The sequence below is a fragment of the Lygodium microphyllum genome, chromosome 9 (genome assembly GCF_053477565.2).
Source record: "Lygodium microphyllum isolate KBCC chromosome 9, Lygodium_microphyllum_v1.1.10, whole genome shotgun sequence".
Classification (NCBI taxonomy): domain Eukaryota; kingdom Viridiplantae; phylum Streptophyta; class Polypodiopsida; order Schizaeales; family Lygodiaceae; genus Lygodium; species Lygodium microphyllum.
The window spans coordinates 116,639,114-116,661,556 of NC_141143.1; the positions used below are offsets into that span (position 1 = coordinate 116,639,114).

Below are 22,443 nucleotides of genomic sequence, written 5' to 3' on the forward strand. Positions count from 1 at the left end.
CTTGCATTGAGTGCTTGAGCATATTTTTTTTCTTTAGTCTCAATGGATCAATCGAGTGCTATCCTTCAAGCCATTCAAAGTCTTAGAGAGGAGAATCAGCAAATTCGTGAGCAACTTCTCAAATTAGAAAAAGTTGAGAATCCCAAAGAATTCAAGGAAAGAAGCCCATCTACTTCAAGGAGACAAAGCCATACCAATGAAAGGAGCCGATCAAGAAGTCCAACTACTTCTAAGAGGCAGTCCCATTCTACTTCAAGACAAAGAAAGAGATCGCGTCGAAGCTCATCCTCTTCTTCAAAGTCATCTGGCGCCTATTCTGATGGATCCTCTTCTAGTAATGAAGAGTCACACCCTTCTCGTGGAAGACCTCATCATCGTCAAAAGCGTCGACATTCTTCACCCTCGTCTCCATCTTCATCCCCATCAAGCACTTCATCATCTTCAACCTCAAGATCCGAGCATGGACGAAGGCATAAGAAGAATAAGAAGACTAAGTCACTATCTCAACTTGAAAAGAAGATCAAGTTCAGTATGTATGATGGTTCCCGAAATCCTGATCTTCTTCTGAAGTTTATTCGTCAATTTCAAATTTTGTATGGTCGTGACAAGTATAAAGAAAAAGAAAAGATTAAGTTTGTAGCTTTACATTTAACCGACTTAGCCCATACTTGGTGGACGGGGTTGGAATATGATCATGCTGCCCCAAAATCATGGTGGTCCTTTGTTCGCCTGATACAAAGCCAATTTCTTCATGTTCATTTCAAAAGAGATGTAAAAATGGAATGGGATCGGCTTTGGCAAAGGAAAAATGAGTCACTTGGTGACTATACCAAGAGATTTTGGGAGCTACTTTTGAAGGTCCAACATTTCAAGAAGATCAGCAGTTCGGAAAAGCTTAGGAAGTTTCAAGGAGGTTTGCATTTTAAACTTCGTACTGCTCTTAATCATTATCATTGTTCTAGTCTCAGGGAACTCATTGACCATGCTGAGACATGGGAAATGGAGCACAATGGCAACAAATCATTCCAAAAGAATGATAAGAAGAGAGTAGCTGATGATGAGGAGTATTCAGCCCCAAATGAAGGACAAAAACAGTGGCAAAAGCAGCCATCAAATCAAAAGAAGATGAAGCCCTATGCACCTCCTAATGCTCCTCAATTTCGCTCCAATCTATACCCACAAGCAAAGCAACTTTCAGAAGAAGAAAAGCAACGCTTCATGAAAGAAGGGAAGTGCTTTAAATGTGGACAAACAGGCCACATAGCGAAGCAATGTCCAAACAAGGGACAAAGCAAGGTTTCTGACAACAAGCCTAAGTCGCCAGTGAAAATCAATGCTATCAGTGATGTAGTTGCAAACACAACTCACACTCCAGAGACGCGCAAATTATTAAAAGCTTGGGGACAATTGCAAGGTAAGCAAGCACTATTCTTGATAGATCTTGGGGCGAATGAAAATATTATTTCCTTGCAATTAGCTAAAGAGCTTGGATTAAAGAATGAAGAGATGGACACTCCGGCAGAAGTTCGCCAAGATTTAAATGTTGATGAAGGTGACACAGTGAAGACTGTGATACCCTACATTGGTAAGCTCAAGTTTCAAATTCAAGGCTACAGTGACGAAGATACCTTCTGTATCGGAGACCTTGATGGTTGCGATGTGATTCTTGGCATGCCCTGGAATCATAGAGTAGATTCAACCATCTTCTCTCAGAAAAAGAAGGTAGAACTCACCAACAAAGGCAAGAAGTACGAGATCCAAGCTGGAGTTTCTGGAGACACCATACCTATGGTAAGCCATATGCAAGTCTCTAGAGCAATTAAGGATTGTGTTCAATGTTGTCTGCTTTATGTCACTGATGTAAAAGATAATATGAATGTTGAAAACCAAGAGCAACTTCAGCTCTTGGAAAAGTATAAAGATTGTTTTTTGGAAGATCTTCCTTATCAGCTTCCCCCAGAAAGGCCAGAAGACCATCATATTGATATTATCTCGGGCAGTTCTCCTCCTAATATAGCACCATACCGTGTGAGCCGTCCTCAACAAGAAGAAATTAGAAAGCAAGTCGAAGACCTACTCAACCGTGGGCTAATTAGGCCAAGTAGCTCACCATTTTGTTCAACGGTTCTTCTTGTTCAAAAGAAAGATGGCACATTCAGGATGTGCATTGATTATCGAGCCCTCAACAAAATCACTGTGAAGAATCGGTTTCCTATTCCCAGAATTGATGACATTTTGGATCGTCTAGGAGGCTCAAAGGTTTTCAGCCGTATTGATCTAAAGAGTAGTTATCATCAAATTAGGGTAATACCACAAGATGTACACAAAACTGCTTTCCGCACTTCATACGGTCTTTATGAATTCTTGGTGGTTCCTTTCGGATTAACCAATGCACCAGCCACCTTTAATCGAATGATGGAGCGCATCTTTAGAGAGCATCGACAATATGTCGGTACTTTCTTTGATGATATTCTTGTCTTTAGCAAGAATGAAGAGGAGCATCATCAACACTTGGAAATTGTTCTACAATTACTACAACAAAATCAACTCTTGGTAAATGGTAAAAAGAGTGAATTTTTCATGCATAAAATAAATTACCTTGGGCATGTCATCTCTTTTGAAGGGATTCAGATGGATCCTAAAAAGATCAGGATAATCCAAGAATGGCCTCATCTTCGTGATGTACATGAGGTGCGATCGTTTCTTAGCTTATGTTCTTATTACCGCCGCTTCATCAAGCATTTTGCACATATGGCTTCTCCACTTCATGACCTTACAAAGAAGAAGATCTCTTTCCAATGGAAGGAAAAAGAGAAGGCGGCCTTCACAAGGTTGAAAATAGCTCTTACTTCTGGACCTGTTCTTATCATTCCAGATCTGGTAAAACCATTTGTGCTGGAAGCAGATGCTTGCAATGATTGTATTGGTGCAGTGCTAAATCAAGAAGGCCATGCCGTAGCCTTTGAAAGCCGCCGTCTAAATGATGTGGAGAAAAGGTATGACATTTATGAAAAGGAGCTCTTAGCAGTGATTCATGCTTTAAAGATATGGAAACATTATCTTTTAGGCAATGAATTCCTTATTAAAACCGATCATCAAAGCTTGAAGTATTTCAAGACTCAAAAGCATTTGCAGGAGAAACATGCAAGATGGGAAAATTTCTTGTCTATGTTTCATTTTCAAATTATGTACACTCCAGGGAAACAAAATGTAGTTACTGATGCACTTTCTAGAGTGCCTCGCATTGCAACTATTACAGTGGCTCATCATGAAGATTTTCAAACGATGAAGAATACTTATGATGAAGATACTGATTTTGCAGCAGTTTTGTCAAATTTACAGCAAGGAGGTTCTCATCCAGATTATTCCATCAAAGACGGTTACCTTCTCATGAACAATCGCCTTTGTGTCACTCTTCCTGTTCGACAAAAGGTGCTTAAAGAAAGTCATGAACCCCCTTATGCAGGGCATAGAGGGAGGGCAGCCACTCTAAGTGCAATTGAGCGCTACTTTTATTGGCCAACATTACGAAAAGATACACATAACTTCATTGAGGCTTGTCTGGTATGCCAAAAATCCAAATATGATAGGCAGAAGATTCCAGGATTGTTGCAACCTCTTCCAGTGCCCAAAGATCTATGGGAATCTATCACAATGGATTTCATCTCAGGTATTCCAAGAACACCTCAAGGTCATGATATGATTTGGGTTATAATTGATAGATTCAGCAAACAATCACATTTTATTCCATGTCATAAAACATTGAAATCCGCACAAGCTGCAAGACTTTTCATTCAACATATCTTCAGATTACATGGTATGCCTTCTGAGATCATTTCAGATAGAGACTCCAAATTCACAAGTAACTTTTGGCGTGCTTTATTTGAGAATTTGGGAACCACTTTAAAGTTCTCCTCAGCTTTTCATCCTCAAACCGACGGCCAAACAGAGGTGATGAATCTCACTCTTTTGGATATGTTGAAAGCTTATGTTAGTGAACATAAGTCACAATGGGAGAAATATATTCCATTATTGGAGTTTGCTTACAACAATACAGTGCACTCATCCACAGGGAAAGCTCCAAATGAAATAGTACAGGGTAAAGTGATTCCCTCTCCAATTATTCGCACTAAAGATAAGATTTTTGCTGCTGATGAGTTTGCTTCAGATTTAAAAACCGCAGTGGATCAAGTTCCAGCCACTATCAAAGTTGCCCAAGAGCGACAAAAGAAGCAAGCAGATAAACGAAGAAGACATTTGGCTTTTGAAAAATGTCAATATGTCTTGCTAAAGTTTGATAAAAGCAGGCTCAAACAAGGTTTTGGTCAAAACTCATCTTTTCCAAAGCTCTCCAGTAGATACTTTGGACCCTTCAAAGTGATTGAGAAAATAAATGAAGTTTCTTATCGACTTGAGCTTCCTACTCATTGGAAAATACACAATGCTTTTCATGTAAGTTTGCTAAAACCTTACATAGGACCAGAACCAAAGGAACACATTACTGAAGATCCCCCAGAAGTTGAAGAAACAGAGCAACTCTTGGAACCTGAAAAGATTTTGTTTCTCAAGGATCGAACCACGAGAAGTGGCCTTGTGACACGAAAATTCTTGCTAAAATTCAAGAATCTACCCACAACAGATACACAGTGGGTAGATGAAAAATTCATGAAGGATTACCCAAATATTCTACAACAATATCAAGAAGCTTTTCAGCTGAGGACACCTGAATAAAAGCCAGAGGGCTGTCACAACTCTATAGAAATAGAATTTGTATCCTTTTTCATTATTTTGTCTATATAATGATTTATTAAATTTATTTCCTTTGCACTAATTAGATATAAAGAAAAGTGCATTGGAGCTGGCCACTGATGAGTGGTCACAGGTTATGGTGGACCCACACGATGGGTTAGAGAAAAGATAGTTCACACTTCCACCTATATGACCCGATTGGGCGCCTGTGACTAGAACTCACGCATATCAGGGTTAGACTCGCACACAGAAAGGATTGATGCCTTGAAGTGTGGGCTAGATCCACCAGAACAGACAGTTACAATCAACAAGATGGCATGATCATGAAATGCTTGTATAATGTGCATGTGTGGGCTGAAAGCTTGAAATGCACATTTCTTTGCATAGGAAAGTCACATGAAGATTCAGATACCATTTTTGCAATGTACACGGAAAAAGCTTTCATATGATACCCATATTGGGGGGGTCCCTAAATTTTAGGAGGTCCCTAAATTTTAGGAGCCTCGAATTAGCCTAAAAATGCCAGTCCTAAAAAATAGGGATGTCATTCTAAAAATAGTAAGTTCTGTACTCTGACTGTGCTTACTAAATTTGGTTGTTTCTATTCTTGACAGTATTCAACCCAAAAAGGAAGGCCATAGAGAAGAGACAAGTGTCAAGACACTTATCACACAAGTTTCCAAGTGTCCCACCACTTGTCACATCTCATGACATGTGGCTGGACACTTGTCTTGTGCTACTCCACTTTCCCCTTTTGTACTAGCTCTCCCCTCTCCTATAAATAAGAGCTCGTTTTTCTTCATTGATCATCATTTTTCTTTGCTGCAAACTCATGTACAGCACCCACAGATAGCCAGAAACTAGCCCCATCCATCCCATCATCATCCCCCACTTCTCCATTATCAAATTCCTCCATATTCCCTCTTCTATCACTATTGTTTTACAAGACAGCAAGCCTGTAAATTCATTACAGCACCTCCTTCTTGAGCTCTTTCTTCCATTTTAACTACAAGAAGCAAACTCTATCCATGTACTGCTGATCAACGATGGAGAAAGGCTGAATTCTCCTTTTTCTTTTCTCATACTGTAAAGAAATCAGTTCTTATCATTGCATAATAGATAATGCATGTGTGTTTGTACATCTTTGCATGATCTTGTGAGAGTGAGAATTACTTCTTCTCACTCTCAGGTTGATTGTAACTGAGCTCTTCCCTAAGGGACTTGGGTTGAGCAGAAATACATTCCTTCGGGGGGGGGGGGGGTTGCCCATCTTCAACCCTCAATCTTGTCTTCATTACTTTTACATTTTCATGGCTGTAATTTTGTGAGTAATTTTCATTTTCAGCTTTAAGTGTTCATTCTCTTTTATATTAAATCTCGAAAACAAGCAAATATCATAATTGTTAAGCATACTACGTTGTTCGGGGCGTTTACAGTTTCCCATTTGGTAGTTTATATTAAACTTCACTCTTTTTTTTTTCAAGTAGTAGTTTACCTTCATCTCCTTTATCTCTTTTCACAATACCCTCCCTTTATTCTAACACCATGTTTCACTCTCGTTATCTGGCCATGTTTACCTCATGCAATGTAGATATAAAAGGAGTAGATAAGAAGTTGAAGACAAAGGATTTGTTGCATTCTTACAACCCTTCCTAGCCCTTTTGATTCTCAAAAGTTTAGAGCAATCTCACAACCATGAACTTAAATTGTAGGCATCACGCATGCAAATAAGGGTGCATCTGATCAACCCCTCAAGTTATGGCAAGTAGGCAATTGAGATGAGGGTCATATTAATGCAAGACTACACAAATATTGGTCTTGATATCAACAAGTAAGAGGTATTGTGATAAGAGGGGTCAATGGCTAAATGATGTACTATATGAGTAAAGCTACATATATTGTTAGCAAATGATGAGATAATCTCTAATGGTTGTCCAAAATATATCTAAGATTGGGATACTAGCAAATACAAGGTGTAAGGAAGTCCACTATAGATTAAGTCAATAACCTCAACACCAAGGTATGATCACATACATAGTATTAACTCTTGAATCCTATATTATGAGGCCATCCACAAATGCAAGAACTTCAATATCAACTCACTTTCAAGCACTAGCATAATTAATTCACTTAATTTGGTTCTATCATATGCAAAGCAATCTCTTAGTTTGGACCTCTAGGCACTTTGGACATCCCAAAAGACGACTTTCCCTCTCTTTGATGGCAAGAATGAGAACTAGGGGCGAGCTTCCATTCATTGTTTATATTCATGGCCCTCGTACGCCTTAAAATTCAAGATCAAGATTGTATGGATAATCACACCTTATAAATGATTCAAAATTGATTAAATATTTGTTCAATTTGATGCATTTAGTAACCACGAGTTTTTGTTAATATTTAGTTGCTAAATATATTGCCTATGTTGTCATCTAGCATTGTTCAATAAGGTTTCTTGCTTTCAAATAATAGTTTGATTAAGCTTCCATTCATTGTTTTTATCAGTAGCCCTCATATGCCTTAAAATTCAAGATCGAGACTATATGACTATTCACATCTTATGAACAATTCTAAATTGATAAAATATTTAGTAATCATGAGATTCGATTAATATTTAATTGCTAAATGTATTGCCTATGTTGTCATTTGGCATTGTTGAATAGGGATTCTTGCCCTCTAGACTTTCAAAGAATAGTTTGATGGTCCCATTGCAAGCCTCTCGTACCTCATACAAAGTTTAGGAAGGTCCTTTAATTGGGCCTTCTTAAAACATGACAATACCCAATCACTCATCATAAACTCTAAATCTCTACAATAACAATTACTTGCTTTATGTCTTTGCTTTAGTGTCTCAATAAACTATTCACTTTAGCAAATGCTAGATCCATACTATCAACATCCATGTATGCAATACCCTTTGTATGCAAGGTGACTTATAAGATGAACCTATTCACTAGAAGGCTCCTAATGCTTTTCACATGCTTCTTATGCCTTTCCTTGGATAAGTACCAAAGAATATCATTGATGAGATACAACCAAAGATTAAGGAACTAGACGCTTGGTTCCTAAATTAGATACACACACAAGATTAAAGTCAAACAAGTTCCTAGTCACTATTTTGGGAAATTTCAAAACCATGCAACAATTCATCCCAAACATATGGAGGGTAATTTACCAAATTCACCTTGACTATTACACCTTGACATCAAAGTTCAAGTAGAATTTGATAATGGCCCGGTCATGCTCAACAAAGTTTAAGTCTAGAGCATCGCATGAGACTCACAAGGGAGACCATGCTTCTACTTTCTTGGTATAGACCAACTCCAATATATAGAATTCATGGATTTGTTTATTAAATTTCAACTGAGGTATTGTATGTTAGTTTAATGGTTTTGACTAGGAGTCTAGATCATCTATTTTAATTACAATCACCTATATTTTACGTTGTATATCTTATTAACAAAATAGCTTTTTCTTTAATGTGTACTCAAATCTTTACATCTATGGATTTTAAACTCTTAATTTTGAACTAGAAACACTAGCTTGTCTACAATAGACAACATAGGAGAACACATTAGTAAAACAAAAAATAACCCAAAAGAACAATCGATCAAAACACACACAAGCACATGCTACTAGCAACTCAAGCAAATGTAGAACCTTGATAAAACACAAAAGCAGCATACTCCAAAGCACCATGTGCAACATAGTTTGTGAAATATATGGTTTCTATTCTTGGAGATTGCACAAGCAGTGCTAAGGCCTTCCCGCCACTATTCAAAAAGGCTCACTAATTTTCTATGATTGATTAATATGACTAGTTCAATTCTTGCCACCATGCTCAACTCCTTCAAAATGTCACACCATCCCAAAGTCTAGGGTTTTTCCCAACACTATTTACAAACGTTCGCCAATTTAAGCATGACTAACTAATATAACTAGCTTAATTCTTGCCACCATACTGAGCTCCTCCAAAATACTACACCTTCATCCAAAAGGTCTAACTAGACCCAAGTAGCCGGGTGGTGTTTTCCAGATGTGTGTGCCAGAACACTTATCTCCTTAAGTTTTTTGAAGTTTCAGAAGCACCTAGCCAAAGCAATTAATGTGAAGTTTAGTGAGCCAAGAGCCCCTCGCCCAAAAGTTTTCAAAAGCCATGCCCATGCCTAAAGATTAAGCAATACTCTACCAAGCACCTGCCGACATTTGCATGAAAGAAGAGGTATAAAACATGCTTTCAGGTTGCTCCACAGACGTCGTGTCAAATTAGCCCTACACCATCTTGTATCCAATCATAAATCATATTCTTGGCATTCCAGACATCAAGACAAACAGTGACACATGGGTGTAGAGACATGATGACTGATATTTTGCTAGTTGAAAAATTCAACAGAGACGATAGAGTTACAAAACCTGTCATACTTTGTCCAGAAGTAAGCACACAAGGAAGGAGGAAGAAAAGCTTCAACTGTCCAAATTCCTTAAAATAATCAGGCAAAATTCAACTTTCAAATCATTTTCCGATCTGACTGAAAGTACATCAAAAATCAATAGGCGAACTGTTACTCGTTGCCTGCAAGTATTATGAGGCGATTGACCCCACATACATTCTGCAATGTTGATTGAGCAAATATCCCCCAACCCTTCACTTTCTCCACACATTGATCTGTTGAATATTCACTATGGCAGTTTAGAAAGTATTCTATTCGACCCCTGTTTGGGTGTGCTTTCCTAAAAAATTTACCTGTCGTTTGACATCCATAAAATATTCATACAGCATGTCAATGCTCTTCTTCAGAAACCTATCTGCTATGGAAACTCTTATTCCTCTTGAATGCACAGTCCCGACAATGTCCGTTGATACATGATTTGAAATCACAAAAGTGTTGTACCCCTTTCAAATCCAGCGGCCTTGGTAGCAAACATGTCCAGCTTCTCATTATAATGCCGGAAAACTTGTCAGAAATAATTAGAAAAATGTGCAAGAGCTATCCTCTGGGTGAGATAATAATGCACCATGTCATGTAAAGCAAGGGCGACCCAACTATGTGGTTTCCAGGTATCTAAGAAGACTCTACTGTCCTGGCTTTGTAAAGCAATATGTATGCCATATGCCAGTCACCTACAATGAATGAAAAGAAGACTCTTTCAACAACAAGGCTGCAATTGGGTGATTCAACTGCTTGACAAGACAAGACAATGAATTTACCTCCCCCTGAAAGCCTGGTAATATCCTCCTCTCGTTGAGCTATGGGCTGATGATCATCAAATTCAATCCACTTACCTGAAAACAATCCAGTTCCAGAGAAGAAGGAAAAAATGTAAAAGTGTTAATCAATTGAATGATACAAATACGAGGAGATAACTTTTGAGTTTACCATCCTCTCGCTTAACCCAAGCGACATAATGCCCTGAGTCTGCACTGCGGCCCTTGTGAGTCAATACAGCAACCAAGTCATAGTAACCTGTCAACTTTGCCTCAGATTGTGATTGCCCACTAGCTGTGTCAAAATAAACCAAGGATAAACTGAAAATAAGCTGTATACTTTGAAGATAGTGCATTACATGACATCTCATAATTTATCCTATTTTATTTCTCATCCTCTGGACTTAAGAATATCAGCAGACCTGTGGATTGTGAAGCACCGGTTTCATCAGTTTCCTGTAACACCAATGGTGAAACATAGTATTCAGTTAAGTGCTTTCAAAAATCCTAATATAGCATAACATCATTAAAACCAAATATTTGAGTGAAGGTAAATGTTCCTTTCAGCAAAAGGAATGATTTGACATGATGGACATGGGAGCACCACAAAACTGCTTGAAAGAAGTTACCAGACCTCTAAATTTCTGTATACTAGAAACTGTAGCATCTCCTGTGTTCAAGATGATCCGATGATCTCACAAAGGTGATGTTCCTGCATATTCTACTTTTGATAGGGAATATAAAGTGATGATCTAATGTTTGTGGTGGATAATCTTTTGGGAGAATCCTATGAACTTCAGAGAGTTAATCTATGGACAACCATTGGATATCTGTGTGCCCACAAATGCACATACCTGCACAACAGGCACATTTGCATATTCTTGCACACTTTGCATAGAAAGATTTAAGAATAACCAGTGACCAAGGTACAGTGACAGGAAAATACTTGGGTGACTTCCTTGGCAGAGTATGCAAGTCCACATACCCACACATGCCAACACAAGCACATGTATGTACTTCCGTAACAGTTTGCACAGCACAACAGAGATTAAGTAGTTGCACAATGTACAGGCACGGTTGTCAGGATTGAAAAGTATGATACAATACGGTATGATTAAATACAGTACTAAATGGCACCTTATGATTTTTTTAAGGTATGGTACGATAAAAATACATTAAGCTCTCCTAAGAGCTAACGAAGACCTTTTGTTTAAAAACAAAAAAGGTAGGAAAGTTGTTTACATCTCAAATAATATCATCCCATGAGAGCAGCCGGTGTAGCTCTATGAGATCAGCAAATCACTCAAGCAAAGAGATTATGCATGTCACAACTCCATAGAAACAGAAACATTGATTTTGACCAACCCAGTTAATATTGTCAAGTGATTGAGTTGTTTATAGAGGACTAGTGGGACCCACCTTGATAGTGGATCACAACAAAGCTAGTGCAAACTTCCACTTACATGATTAAGCTTCTATCAATGCATGCTGCATACAACTCTCAGCTACTAGCCAAGCCTTGTAACTCTGCAATATACCACCAGAGCCAAACCTCATTTCAAAGTCCCAATCCACTCCAAGCATTTGTCTAGACTCTATCCATCTTGGTGGACACTTCACACTACTCATCTATATAAAAGGGTCTCTCTACCAAAACCCATGTATGTTTCTGTCCAATCTGATCAGGCTCTTCCATGGCCTGTCTCGACTCATGCATACATAGGGCCTAATGAACAATAGATGGAATCATCTGTCAAGGAGAGTCCCTTAGATGTTGAAAGGATGCAAGTGATGCAAAAACCTCACAAAGTGCTCGCAAATAAACAAGTACATCACATATTGGAGCACAAATTTGTGCAATTAAAAGAAAAATGCCTCTCTAGGCCTCCTTTGATGTGATATCATTGAGTGTAAATGTAAAATTCCACCTGATAATGTTTACAACAATTACCTCCACGCAAAACTACATACATCTCACCTCTTTTAATGCTCACAAATAAACAAGTACATCGCATTTCAGAGCACAAAACTGTTAAATTGAAAGAAAAATGCCTACATAGGCCTCCTTTAATGTGATATCATTGAGTGAAAATGTAAAATTCCACCTGATAATATTCACAATGAACTACCTCCACATAAAACTACATGTATAACACAACAAAACAGTGATGCAGTTCTCCCACTTGACTACGCCATTTAGTAAGGGATATAGGAAACAAGGAACACACATGCACATGGTGCACACACACCTGTACACAAACTCTCTCCCTACCTCTCTAAGGATCACACCAACAGAAACCCTGAACTAACTTGCCAAAATAGCATTCCTTATCATGGCCCACATGAGAATGAATCAAACACGAATGGATGTGTGTCCACCAAATGTACCAAAGACTAATCCAACATAGATTACAAAAGAGACAGCTAGGTGCCAAGTATAAAGCGGCCATGAACAGCATCTTGCCCAAACGCCAACAATGGATGATTGTACATTGACATGTAATCGACATTCATACTCAAGAACTGAAACCCCAAACTTGTCTAGCAACTGGGCGAGAAATAAAAAGATGAGTAAGAGTCTCACCATATGTAGTACGAAAGACACATCTATCACTAGAGATCTTGCGATTGCACAACTTTATCCCATGTGGGGAGACCCCCAATAAGAAGCATATCCCCTATGGGAGACCCCCATATAAAAACTTTCCCATGGTAGGAAAGCTTAGACCTCCACAACTAAAGTGACTAGTCACACCACTTAGCTTTACTATCCCAAGAAATCCAAACTTTATTTACTTTCTCAATCACCCATCTCTTTCCTCAATCACCTTACGATAAAGCTAATTGGGTGATCATTTTAGGAAATCATATAGGTGCACAAAAGCCTACTCCAACCATGGGGATGAAGGCTGAAAAACAAGCAAAGAGGAATGTAACAATAGACCCGAGATTGGCCATGAATGACATCTCCTATAGTCCTCAAACCTTGTCATGACATCCTTTTAAACTTACAATGTTCCACGAGCTTATAAGGCCAGTCAACCAACCTTGATGTGACCAGAATCTCAGCTTCAGTGAGCTAGCCTCCAATCTAGAGTCGGGGGGATGCCAAGGTAGTAGGATATCTTGCCAAGAACCAATCAAGTGTGGAAGAAGAGACAATAGTGGCAATTTTTATTTCTTGAGTGGAGTTCAAGACATGCCAATAAGATACCTACATCCTAGTGTGACCATGTGAGATCACAATTTCCTCAATCAAAGCCAAAGCAATGTCTACCCAAGAATGTTGTTGCTAGCATAAAGAGTATAACAAGGCCCTCCACAAAGTGATAATACCAATCTTGACATCCAACACAACAGCACCATCCAAAGGCTTTGGCATAGTAAAATGTTGGCAATGGCTGACCCAAACAATTTCCTTGTATTATCCATAGCATAAAATGGGTGGGTTGCACCAACTTTTCTAATGGCATCTATTCCCAAGAAAGAGAAGGCAATCAACAGAAGATCGTACTTATCATCACCATTTGTGTAGCTTTAGGGCAGAAATATAAAGGCCAGCCTTGAGATTTCCAACACATAAACTTCTCATTAATGCATGAACACATCCAATTGAGAAATGCCCAAGGGACCACAACCACCCCAATGGGATATCCCAAGTATCTCGTGATCTCTCCCCAAGCACAATTGCACCCTAATCACCAAGGTATGCATCTCTCTCTCTCTCTCTCTCTCTCTCTCTCTCTCTCTCTCTCTCCACGCATGCCCCTTCCCCCCCCTCAAGTGTGTGTCAAAGTGCAGCAAATGCAGAAGCGTATGGACAAGGCTAAAAGAAAAGTGAACACGAGAAAAGGAGAGAGAAAAGAGACAAAAGAACACAAAAATCTGCAATCAATGAATGCTCAAATGAAGAGGGCAGATATACAGGGTTGTAGACGTATCTCCTCGATCCGTCTCTCTCCCACCAGCACCTAAAAAGCAAGTGAAGAGGGCAAGCCACCAACCAAGCCTAAATAGGAGGAAATAATGAAAAATAATAATGTGGTAGACTAGCAAAACTGGCTGACCTAGTCAAAAACTTGACAACTGCTGTACAAATTAATAAAATAATCAGTGATCAGTCCTCCAAGTGTGCCATGTGGCATCATCACTTCCCTGATAAATTGCTCGTACACTATGTCTGCTGAAAATGCCCACTGACTAATGGGAATAATGAATAATGCCCTTCAAGGGTACCTCCAAGAGAATTGATTGCACCAATGGTAACCAGAGAAATGCTAGTCCAAGGGATGACAAATCTCTAACACCCCCTCTCAGATCTTGGACACAGCATAAGGCTCAGGGATGTGGCTGAGAAAAAGCTAAGGAAGTGCCTTCATGAACAAATCTACGAGATTATCCTCCATCTTGCAATAAACTACATCAATGGTCTCATCTAGGATCTTCTCCTAAATAAAATGGTACTAAATCTTAATTGGTTCGATGATAATCTGCATGGGCCATAGCCTTCCAATTCTGATCCATTAGAGTAGAAATGGCCTTACTGTTGAAGTCGATGAGACACAGAGATAGAGGTAGACAGACCTTACGCTCTAAGAGAGAGACAGCGAGAGTGCGAGTAAGCAGAGTAGAGAGTGAACATGTTTTTGGATACAAGGACGAGTGTACCACTTTAGGTTTTAGATAGATATATGTATGAAAGTACAATGTGCTAAGGGTGCGTTCACACCTGTGCACATATAAAAGACACGATGGCCCTTTATTCCCAACAACCTCCCACCTAAAGGCAATGTGCCTTAAGAGGAGAAAAGAATCAGCTAAGTCTAAGTATGTACAAAGCTGAAATAAATATATCTATCCAACTCCCATCATCTGTCGACAATGAGCAAACCACTCTGCTAGAAGACCCTTCATGAGAAGGTCTGCAGGATTATCATCTATATGCACTTTGACAAGCTCAATGCTCTTGCTATCAAGTACATCTCTAATGAAGTGATATGTCACATGTATGTGCTTTGTCTTTGCATGAAAGACACGATTCCGTGATAGCATGATAGCACTCTGACTATCACAATGGAGAACAGGTAACTCTGTGATGCCAAGCTCTCCCACCAAATGTGAAAGCCATAAAGCCTCCTTGCATGCCTCAGTGGCAACTACATACTCCACCTCTGTAGTAGACAATGCAACACACTTTTGAAGCCTGGAGATCCAAGAGACTGCTCCTCTTGTGAAAGTAAACACATACCCAAAAGTGGACTTCCTGCAGTCCGCATGACCGGCATAGTCTGCATCCGTAAAGCCAACAACAGATACCTTTTGCTTTCCAAAGCAGATGCACAACTCATTTGTGCCTTTGAGGTATCTCATTATACCTTTCACTGCATCCCAATGCTTCTTGCCAAGGGTTGCCATGTATCTGCTAACCACTCCCACTACAAAAGCAATATCAGGACGTGTAGCAACGATAGCATACATCAAACTGCCAACAGCTAAAGCATATGGTATCTTGGCCATTTCAACCTTCTCATCATCAGATGTAGGACTGTCCTCTGCACTGAGTTTCACATATGGAGGCAATGGAACCCAAATTGTTTTCCCCCCTTCCATATTGAAACACTGCAAAACTTTGGAGATATACTCTTGCTAAGATAGATAGAGTAAACCTTTAGATCTATCTCTGAGTATTCGCATGCCAAGAATGTGATTTGCATCACCCAGATCCTTCATGTCAAAGCTGCCATGAAGACTTTGCTTCAATGAATCCAAGGCATGAGTATCCCTGCCAACAATCAGCATGTCATCAACATACAAAACCAAGATAATCAAGCTGTCATATGCTGCCTTCTTGGTGTACAAGCAGTGATCCACTTGACTTCTATGAAAGCCTTGGGACTGCATGAATGTATCAAACTTATGATACCATTCTCTTGGTGCTTGTTTCAGCCCATACAAACTCCTTTTGAGTTTACAGACCATTTGTTCTTTCCCTTGTTCAACAAACACTTCAGGCTGCTACATATATATGTTTTTATGCAAATCACAATGTAAAATTGCATTCTTTACATCCATCTGTATGAGCTTCATATCCTCAACTGCAACCAAGCCCAAAATGGTTCTCAATGTAGTCATCTTGACTGCAGGAGAGAAAATCTCATCAAAATCAATTCCATGCTCCTGCTTGTACCCCTTTGCAACCAATCTTGCTTTGTACTTTGGTGAGGAACCAGAAGTGACCTTCATTTTGTAAACCCATTTGCATGGAAGGGTTTTCTGTCCTTTAGGCAACTACACCAAGTCCCAAGTGCCATTTTTGTCAAGAGATTCCATTTCTGACAGCATGGCTTTATACCATTTCTTGTTATCCTGTTTGTCCATTGCTTCCTTGAAGCAAGACGGTTCATCACAGTCTGTTAACATGACATACTCGGCCACATTAATTGCACCAGGAACAAATCTGTCAGGTTGTCTAGTAGCCCTAGACGATCTTCTAACCCAACGGTCATTGTTTGCTGGCTGTTCCTGCAAATTTCCATTTTCAGCATGCTGTCCTGGCATTTCAGCCTACAAATCAGCATTAACAGCTTGCTGTCCAAGCTGTTCTTGCACATGTAATGGCTCATTTTCATGGGCAATAGCTGGCTGATCATTTCCAGCATCATTTCCTGCATTTACAGGCTCATTAACAGCAGGTATTTGCTGCTGTACAGCGGGCACATTTTGCTGTCTCTGGCTCAAGTTTGCTGTGTTTTTCTTTACGAATGTGCACAAAAGCCTCGCAGGCAAACACTTTCAGATGAGCATATGAAGGTGGCTTGCCTGACCACGCTTCTTGGAGAACTCCCCCCCCCCCCCCCCCAAAAGACCTGTTTGGTGATCGATTAATCAAGTGAACGGCTGTCATAACAGCCTCTGCCCAAAAACCATGGGGTAATGCAGCATAAGACAACATCGTACAGACCTTATCCTGTATGGTCCGATTCATACGCTCGGCAACTCCATTTTGGGGTGGATTATGAGGGGCAGTGAGCTCCCTCTTTATCCCTTTGCTGTCACAAAATACCTGAAAGGCTTTGGACACATATTCCCCACCATTGTCAGAGCAAAGACACTTAAGTGTCTTATCTGTCTGATTTTCAACCAATGCCAAGAATTTTTTAAACTTGTCAAGCACTTCATCCTTGCTACGAATAGAATAAACCCATACTTTCTGTGTAGCATCATCGACAAAGGTGACAAAATATTTCTTTTCCCCTAAAGATAATCCTGGCATTTGACATACATCTGAATGTACTAACTCTAGAGGAGAAGATTTCAAAGAAAGAGACTTTTTGTGAGAATTCTGTGCATGTTTGCCATAAATACAATGATCACAGTGCTCAAAATAAGCATAACGAAGACAAGGCAAGTAACCCAAACGAGAAAGCACTTTCATTCATGTTTGACTCATGTGTCCCAACCGGCCATGCCACAAAGAAACACTTGGCTGCTGGGTCACGGCAACAACATGGTCATGCACACTAGATACATGAAGTGAATACAATGTATCACTCTTGCAACCTTTGGCAATAACCCTAGATCACTTAAAGATCTTCCATTTTCCATCACCAAAGGTGGTATAAAAACCATCATCATCTAGCTGCCCTGTGCTGATCAAGCTCTTCTTGAGCTGAGGTACATGCAGTACATGTTGAAGTGTAAAGACAGAGCCATGCTGAAACTGTAACTGCACACTGTCAATACCTGCAATCTCACATGTATAGTTGTCCCCAAGATGGACAACACCATGTCGACCCCCTGTATATACGAAAAACCACTCACGATGAGGGGTGACATGAAAGGAGGCACCTGAATCAAGAATCTAGGTATGCATGTCATCATCTGTATCTGCAAGTAGAGCATGTGTACCAAAATGTGAAGAGACAAAGAGTACATCACTGCCACTGTCACTGTCATGAGTAACTACATTCACCTCTTCAATTTTTACATTGCTTTTCTTAGGCTGACTGTCATTCTTCTCTTCCTTACAATCATCTGTCTTATTGCCTTTTCCTATCTCTTTCTTCCATTTGTAGCAGTCATGTTTAAAGTGACCCTTCTTGCCACAATGATGGCATTCAACATCTTTGCCACGTGATTTACTGCGTCCCTTGCCATCATATTTGCCCTTTTGCTGTGATCTGCCCCTAGTATGCAAAGCACTGAAAGACTTGTTGGATGCATTGTTCTGCCGATTCATTTCTTCCATAAGTAGAGCATACTCGACATCAGCATACAAAAGAATCACATTAGAATTGCTCATGGAAGTCCTGAATGTATCCCAACTCTCTGGTAGAGTGCAAAGCAAGAAAGTAGCCTTAAATTCCTCATCAATCATGAACTTCAAGGCAACCAGCTCGCTGAAAATGGAGTTAAACTCACTCAAGTGAGTAGGCATTGCTGTACCTTCTTTCATACGCAAATCCATAAGCTTTTTCAGCCAATACACTTTACTTGCAGCGCTCTTCTGTGCATACAGTTCTTCCAGTCTAGTCCAAATAGCATATGCAGAATCCAACCTTCAATGTTGAAGAGCAAGGCATCAAAAATCGATAGCTCTATGGTTGAGCGTACAAGCTCATTCAACTCATCCCAGTCATCCTGATCCATGTCCACAAGCTTTGCACCTTTAGTTTTGATCGGCTTGGCCTGTTTCTTTTGTAACAAGATATTGTAGCACAGTTTTTGCCACACTGCAAAATTATGTGCGCCTTCAAGCTTCTTTATATGTATCAAATTACTGCTGTCATTGCTGCCAGCCATGGTTTTCAGCTCAAAAGTGACCAAAAAACCAGTAAATGCAGGCCCAAATTGTCACCCAAGTGACCAAGGTACAGACAAGTACCAATCAGCAATAAATGACCACGCAGAAGTACAGATTTTAGATCTGTAATTCAGTTTTCAGAAGCACCAAACCAAGTGCTACAGCATTATCCAACTGATTACAGCTGTTCCAAAGGGCATGTGCATCACATTACATGAGAAATCCCAAAATTTCAGCTGCAATTTCTGTTGTACGTGTACCCACGGGCCTAAAATTTGACACGAACGGTCAAAAGCCCCAAAATTTTGTGCTCAAAAGCCTCAAACACACATCTGCATTTCCTCTGTCATGCATAGGACTGTCCAATTTTGCCAAAATAAAGCAATTTCAGCAAAACCCCCAAATTTCACCAAGTGTTGATGTCCAAATTGCGCGGAATTCAACTCGCATGTACATAAAATGACCAAATGCTACACAAATTTTGCCCAAATTGCAAAAGCCCCAAATTGCATGGGGTCCAATGTGCCTCAATGTCGAGAAATTGGGTTAATTTCAGCCCAATTTGTACATGTAAATGAAAAGCCCCGAATGTCAGGAACAAAATGTCACAAATTCCTGCAATTTCTGAGACAAATTTGCTTGTCTTGCATCAAATTTCCCAAATCGGGAAAAAACCCCAAATTTTTGGGCTAAATGTTGAGAAATTTCACTCAAATGAGCAAAATTTCAACAATTTTGGCGAAATCCCCAATTCAAATGCGCACAATGTCTGCAATTCCGACGCAAATGCCTCAATTTTCCACGAACAGTGCTCAGTCTAGCAAAGCCCCAACTTTCTGGGCCAAAATTGCACAAACTTGATGTTTTGTGCTTGCACATGCGAGCCCCGGTTAGAGGAAGGAGTTTGAGAAAAAGATACGGTTTGAATGACGGGTCCATTGACCCATCAGGCCTCCCCATCGCGCGCTCGCCCGCTGGCTCTGTCACGCGTTGCACGCCCCATCAGCCTTGCCCGCTTGCCCGTTGGCATCGAGCGTTGACTACTGCCTACTATCGCCCGTCAGTTGCAGCCGTTTTGGTCCACGCTCTCGCAGCCCGTCACACTACTGCCCGTGCAGTCGACTGTTGCCCGCCGGTCTTGCTCGACTTCCCTGCAGACGTCGCTTATTGCTCGACTACTTGCTGGCGCCGTTGGTCTTCTACTCAACCTGCTCACTTCACTTGTCGATTGGACTTCTGTTAGTCCTGCGACCTAACACTCCTTGGAAACGCGAACCTTGTAACCACCGCTCTGATACCAGTTTGTTGAAGTCGATGAGGCACAGAGATAGAGGTAGACAGACCTTACGCTCTGAGAGAGAGACAGCGAGAGTGCAAGTAAGCAGAGTAGAGAGTGAACACGTTTTTCGGTACAAGGACAAGTGTACCACTTTAGGTTTTAGATAGATATATGTATGAAAATACAATGTGCTAAGGATGTGTTCACACCCGTGCACATATAAAAGGCACGATAGCCCTTTATTCCCAACACTTACATCCCTCCATCTCAAACATGGCCAAAAGCTCCTACACATACTGCTATTGAGAGAGAAAAATGTTTGATAAATTTTATGGCCTAAAAGAAATTAAGAAGGCCCATATCTGTCATCTCGAACACCTCGTGTAGTGCCCTGCCCCCTTAGTCTCCTTGACCTTCTAGGCATGGTCACCTGTCAAAATAAGATCATTCACATAAAGCACAAACAACGCATGCCCTCCAACTAAGGTGTGGACATGCAACTGGGGATCGAAAGGGGAACGTCGATATCCCAACTTCCCTTGGAGAGACAAGTCTATCTTCTTGTTCCAAGCACATGAAACCTGTTTGAAGCCGTAAAGGGCCTTCTTCAACCGGTACACCTATCCATCTAATGAAAAAAAAACATGAGACTACTCAACATAGATCTCCTCCTCCAAATCACCATTGAGAAAGACACACTTCACATCAAGCTGATAGATCGGCCATCTCCTATGGCTCGCTAAGGCCAAAACAGCTCTAACGGTAGCAATCCAAGCTATAGGTGCAAAGGTGTTATGGAAATCCACCCCTAACTATTGTGTGAAGCCCTTTGCAACAAGTCGTGCCTTGTGCTTATCCAAAGTACCATCACTGTGATATTTGGTCTCGAAGACCCATTTTACACCAATCACCTTCTTATAAAAGCGCCAAGGCACAAGATCCCAACTACCATTCCGCTCAAAAGCATCCAACTCTTGCTCCATAACCTTTTTTCAAGGATCTGACTGCAAAGCCTCTTGCACGAAGGTGGGCTCCCTATTCTGTTTCTTTATGGCACAAGTCATCAAACAATAGTTCGTACAAACAAGCTCAATAGCATATGTCTAGTTCATCCAAGACCACCACAAACCATCTTATAACTGCCACTACTCAAGGACTCCCTCAATCCCCAAATCACGGAGTATGTCTCATGCCTAATGAGGAGGTGACCGGATCTCTCCTCTGTGCGTACCATCTACCAAAGTCTCTGAAACATCCACTAGCAGTGCCTCAATCAAGGAAGCCGATGGGAAAGAAATATCCTCATCCGAAGAGGAAGCATCTCCACGAAGCCGAGCTCCAAAGGTACAGTTGTTGACGTCCAACTATCTCATGGATCTCCAAGCACAAGGTGCTCCTCACCCCCCTTTGAGGCTAAAACCTCCACGAACCGAACATCTTGACTCATATAGACTTCTTGCTTAACGAGGTCATAAAATCAATAACCTTAGGACAACGAGCTATAGCCCACAAACACTTGTCTTTGAGAAGACACTTCAAATTTATCACGCAGTGTCTTCAGGATATGGACGTAGTGTTGAGCTCCCTGGTGTGAGGATCGAGACACATAGTGCTTACACACAACAGCAGAGAGAGAGTGCAGAGTACAGAGTACAGAGTGAGTGAGCACGACTTGTGGGTACAATGATGAGTGTACCTCTTTAGGTTTTTAGATAGATATATATATAAAAGTACGTGTGCTAAGGTGTATTCACACCTAAGCACATATAAAACACATGAGGGCCCTTTATTCCCAACACATAGGCGTCACACCCAAAAACCCTGAAATAAGAAACATCAAGCTTAGACCCAAAATAAACCTCATAAGGTGTCATACCGACAAAGACCGAAGTGGAGGATCGATTAAGCATGTGGATTGTAGTAGCCACAACCTCGACCCAAAGACACTCAAGCGTCTATCTATGCTCCATCATGCTGCAAGCTATCTTAATTATACTTCAGTTCTTTTGCTCCAATATGCCATCTTCTTGAGGTGTGTTTGTGTTTGCAAACTCCTCATGGATACCACAATCTACACAAAACCTAACAAGCTCATGAGAAACAAATTCTCCTCCCTTATCCGATCATAATGTCTTCAATGTCCAGCCTAATCGATTCTTCTCAAAGAGTAACCAATCCTTTAAGTGGGAGAAAGCCTTCAAATTCAGCTGCAAAAAATAAGGCCATGTCATACTACTAAAATCATTCACAATCAGCATGAAATACAAGCTCCCCTTACAAGACTCCATCCTCATTGGGTCCACAAATCTATAGAATCAAGCTCCGAGGATGCTAATACCGCCTCGAAGCCTTACTAGGAATGGCATCACGATGTTTTCCACGAATGCAAGATACAACTGCTGGCTCACC

General features: G+C 40.4%; 1 protein-coding gene across 1 annotated transcript in view; it reads right to left on the reverse strand.

Moving 5' to 3' along the window:
* Window positions 1-9,246: 9,246 nt before the first annotated feature.
* The window catches only part of LOC148031465 (ubiquitin carboxyl-terminal hydrolase 7-like), a 71,587-nt gene continuing 58,390 nt past the window's right edge, over window positions 9,247-22,443 (reverse strand). The window contains exons 15-18 of the mRNA XM_087685005.1: window positions 10,375-10,408; window positions 10,125-10,247; window positions 9,956-10,030; window positions 9,247-9,868 (exon numbers count right to left, since the gene is read on the reverse strand). Of these exons, the coding sequence (XP_087541131.1) occupies window positions 9,810-9,868; window positions 9,956-10,030; window positions 10,125-10,247; window positions 10,375-10,408 (291 nt within the window). The 3' untranslated portion in view covers window positions 9,247-9,809. The remainder of the gene's footprint in view (window positions 9,869-9,955; window positions 10,031-10,124; window positions 10,248-10,374; window positions 10,409-22,443) is intronic.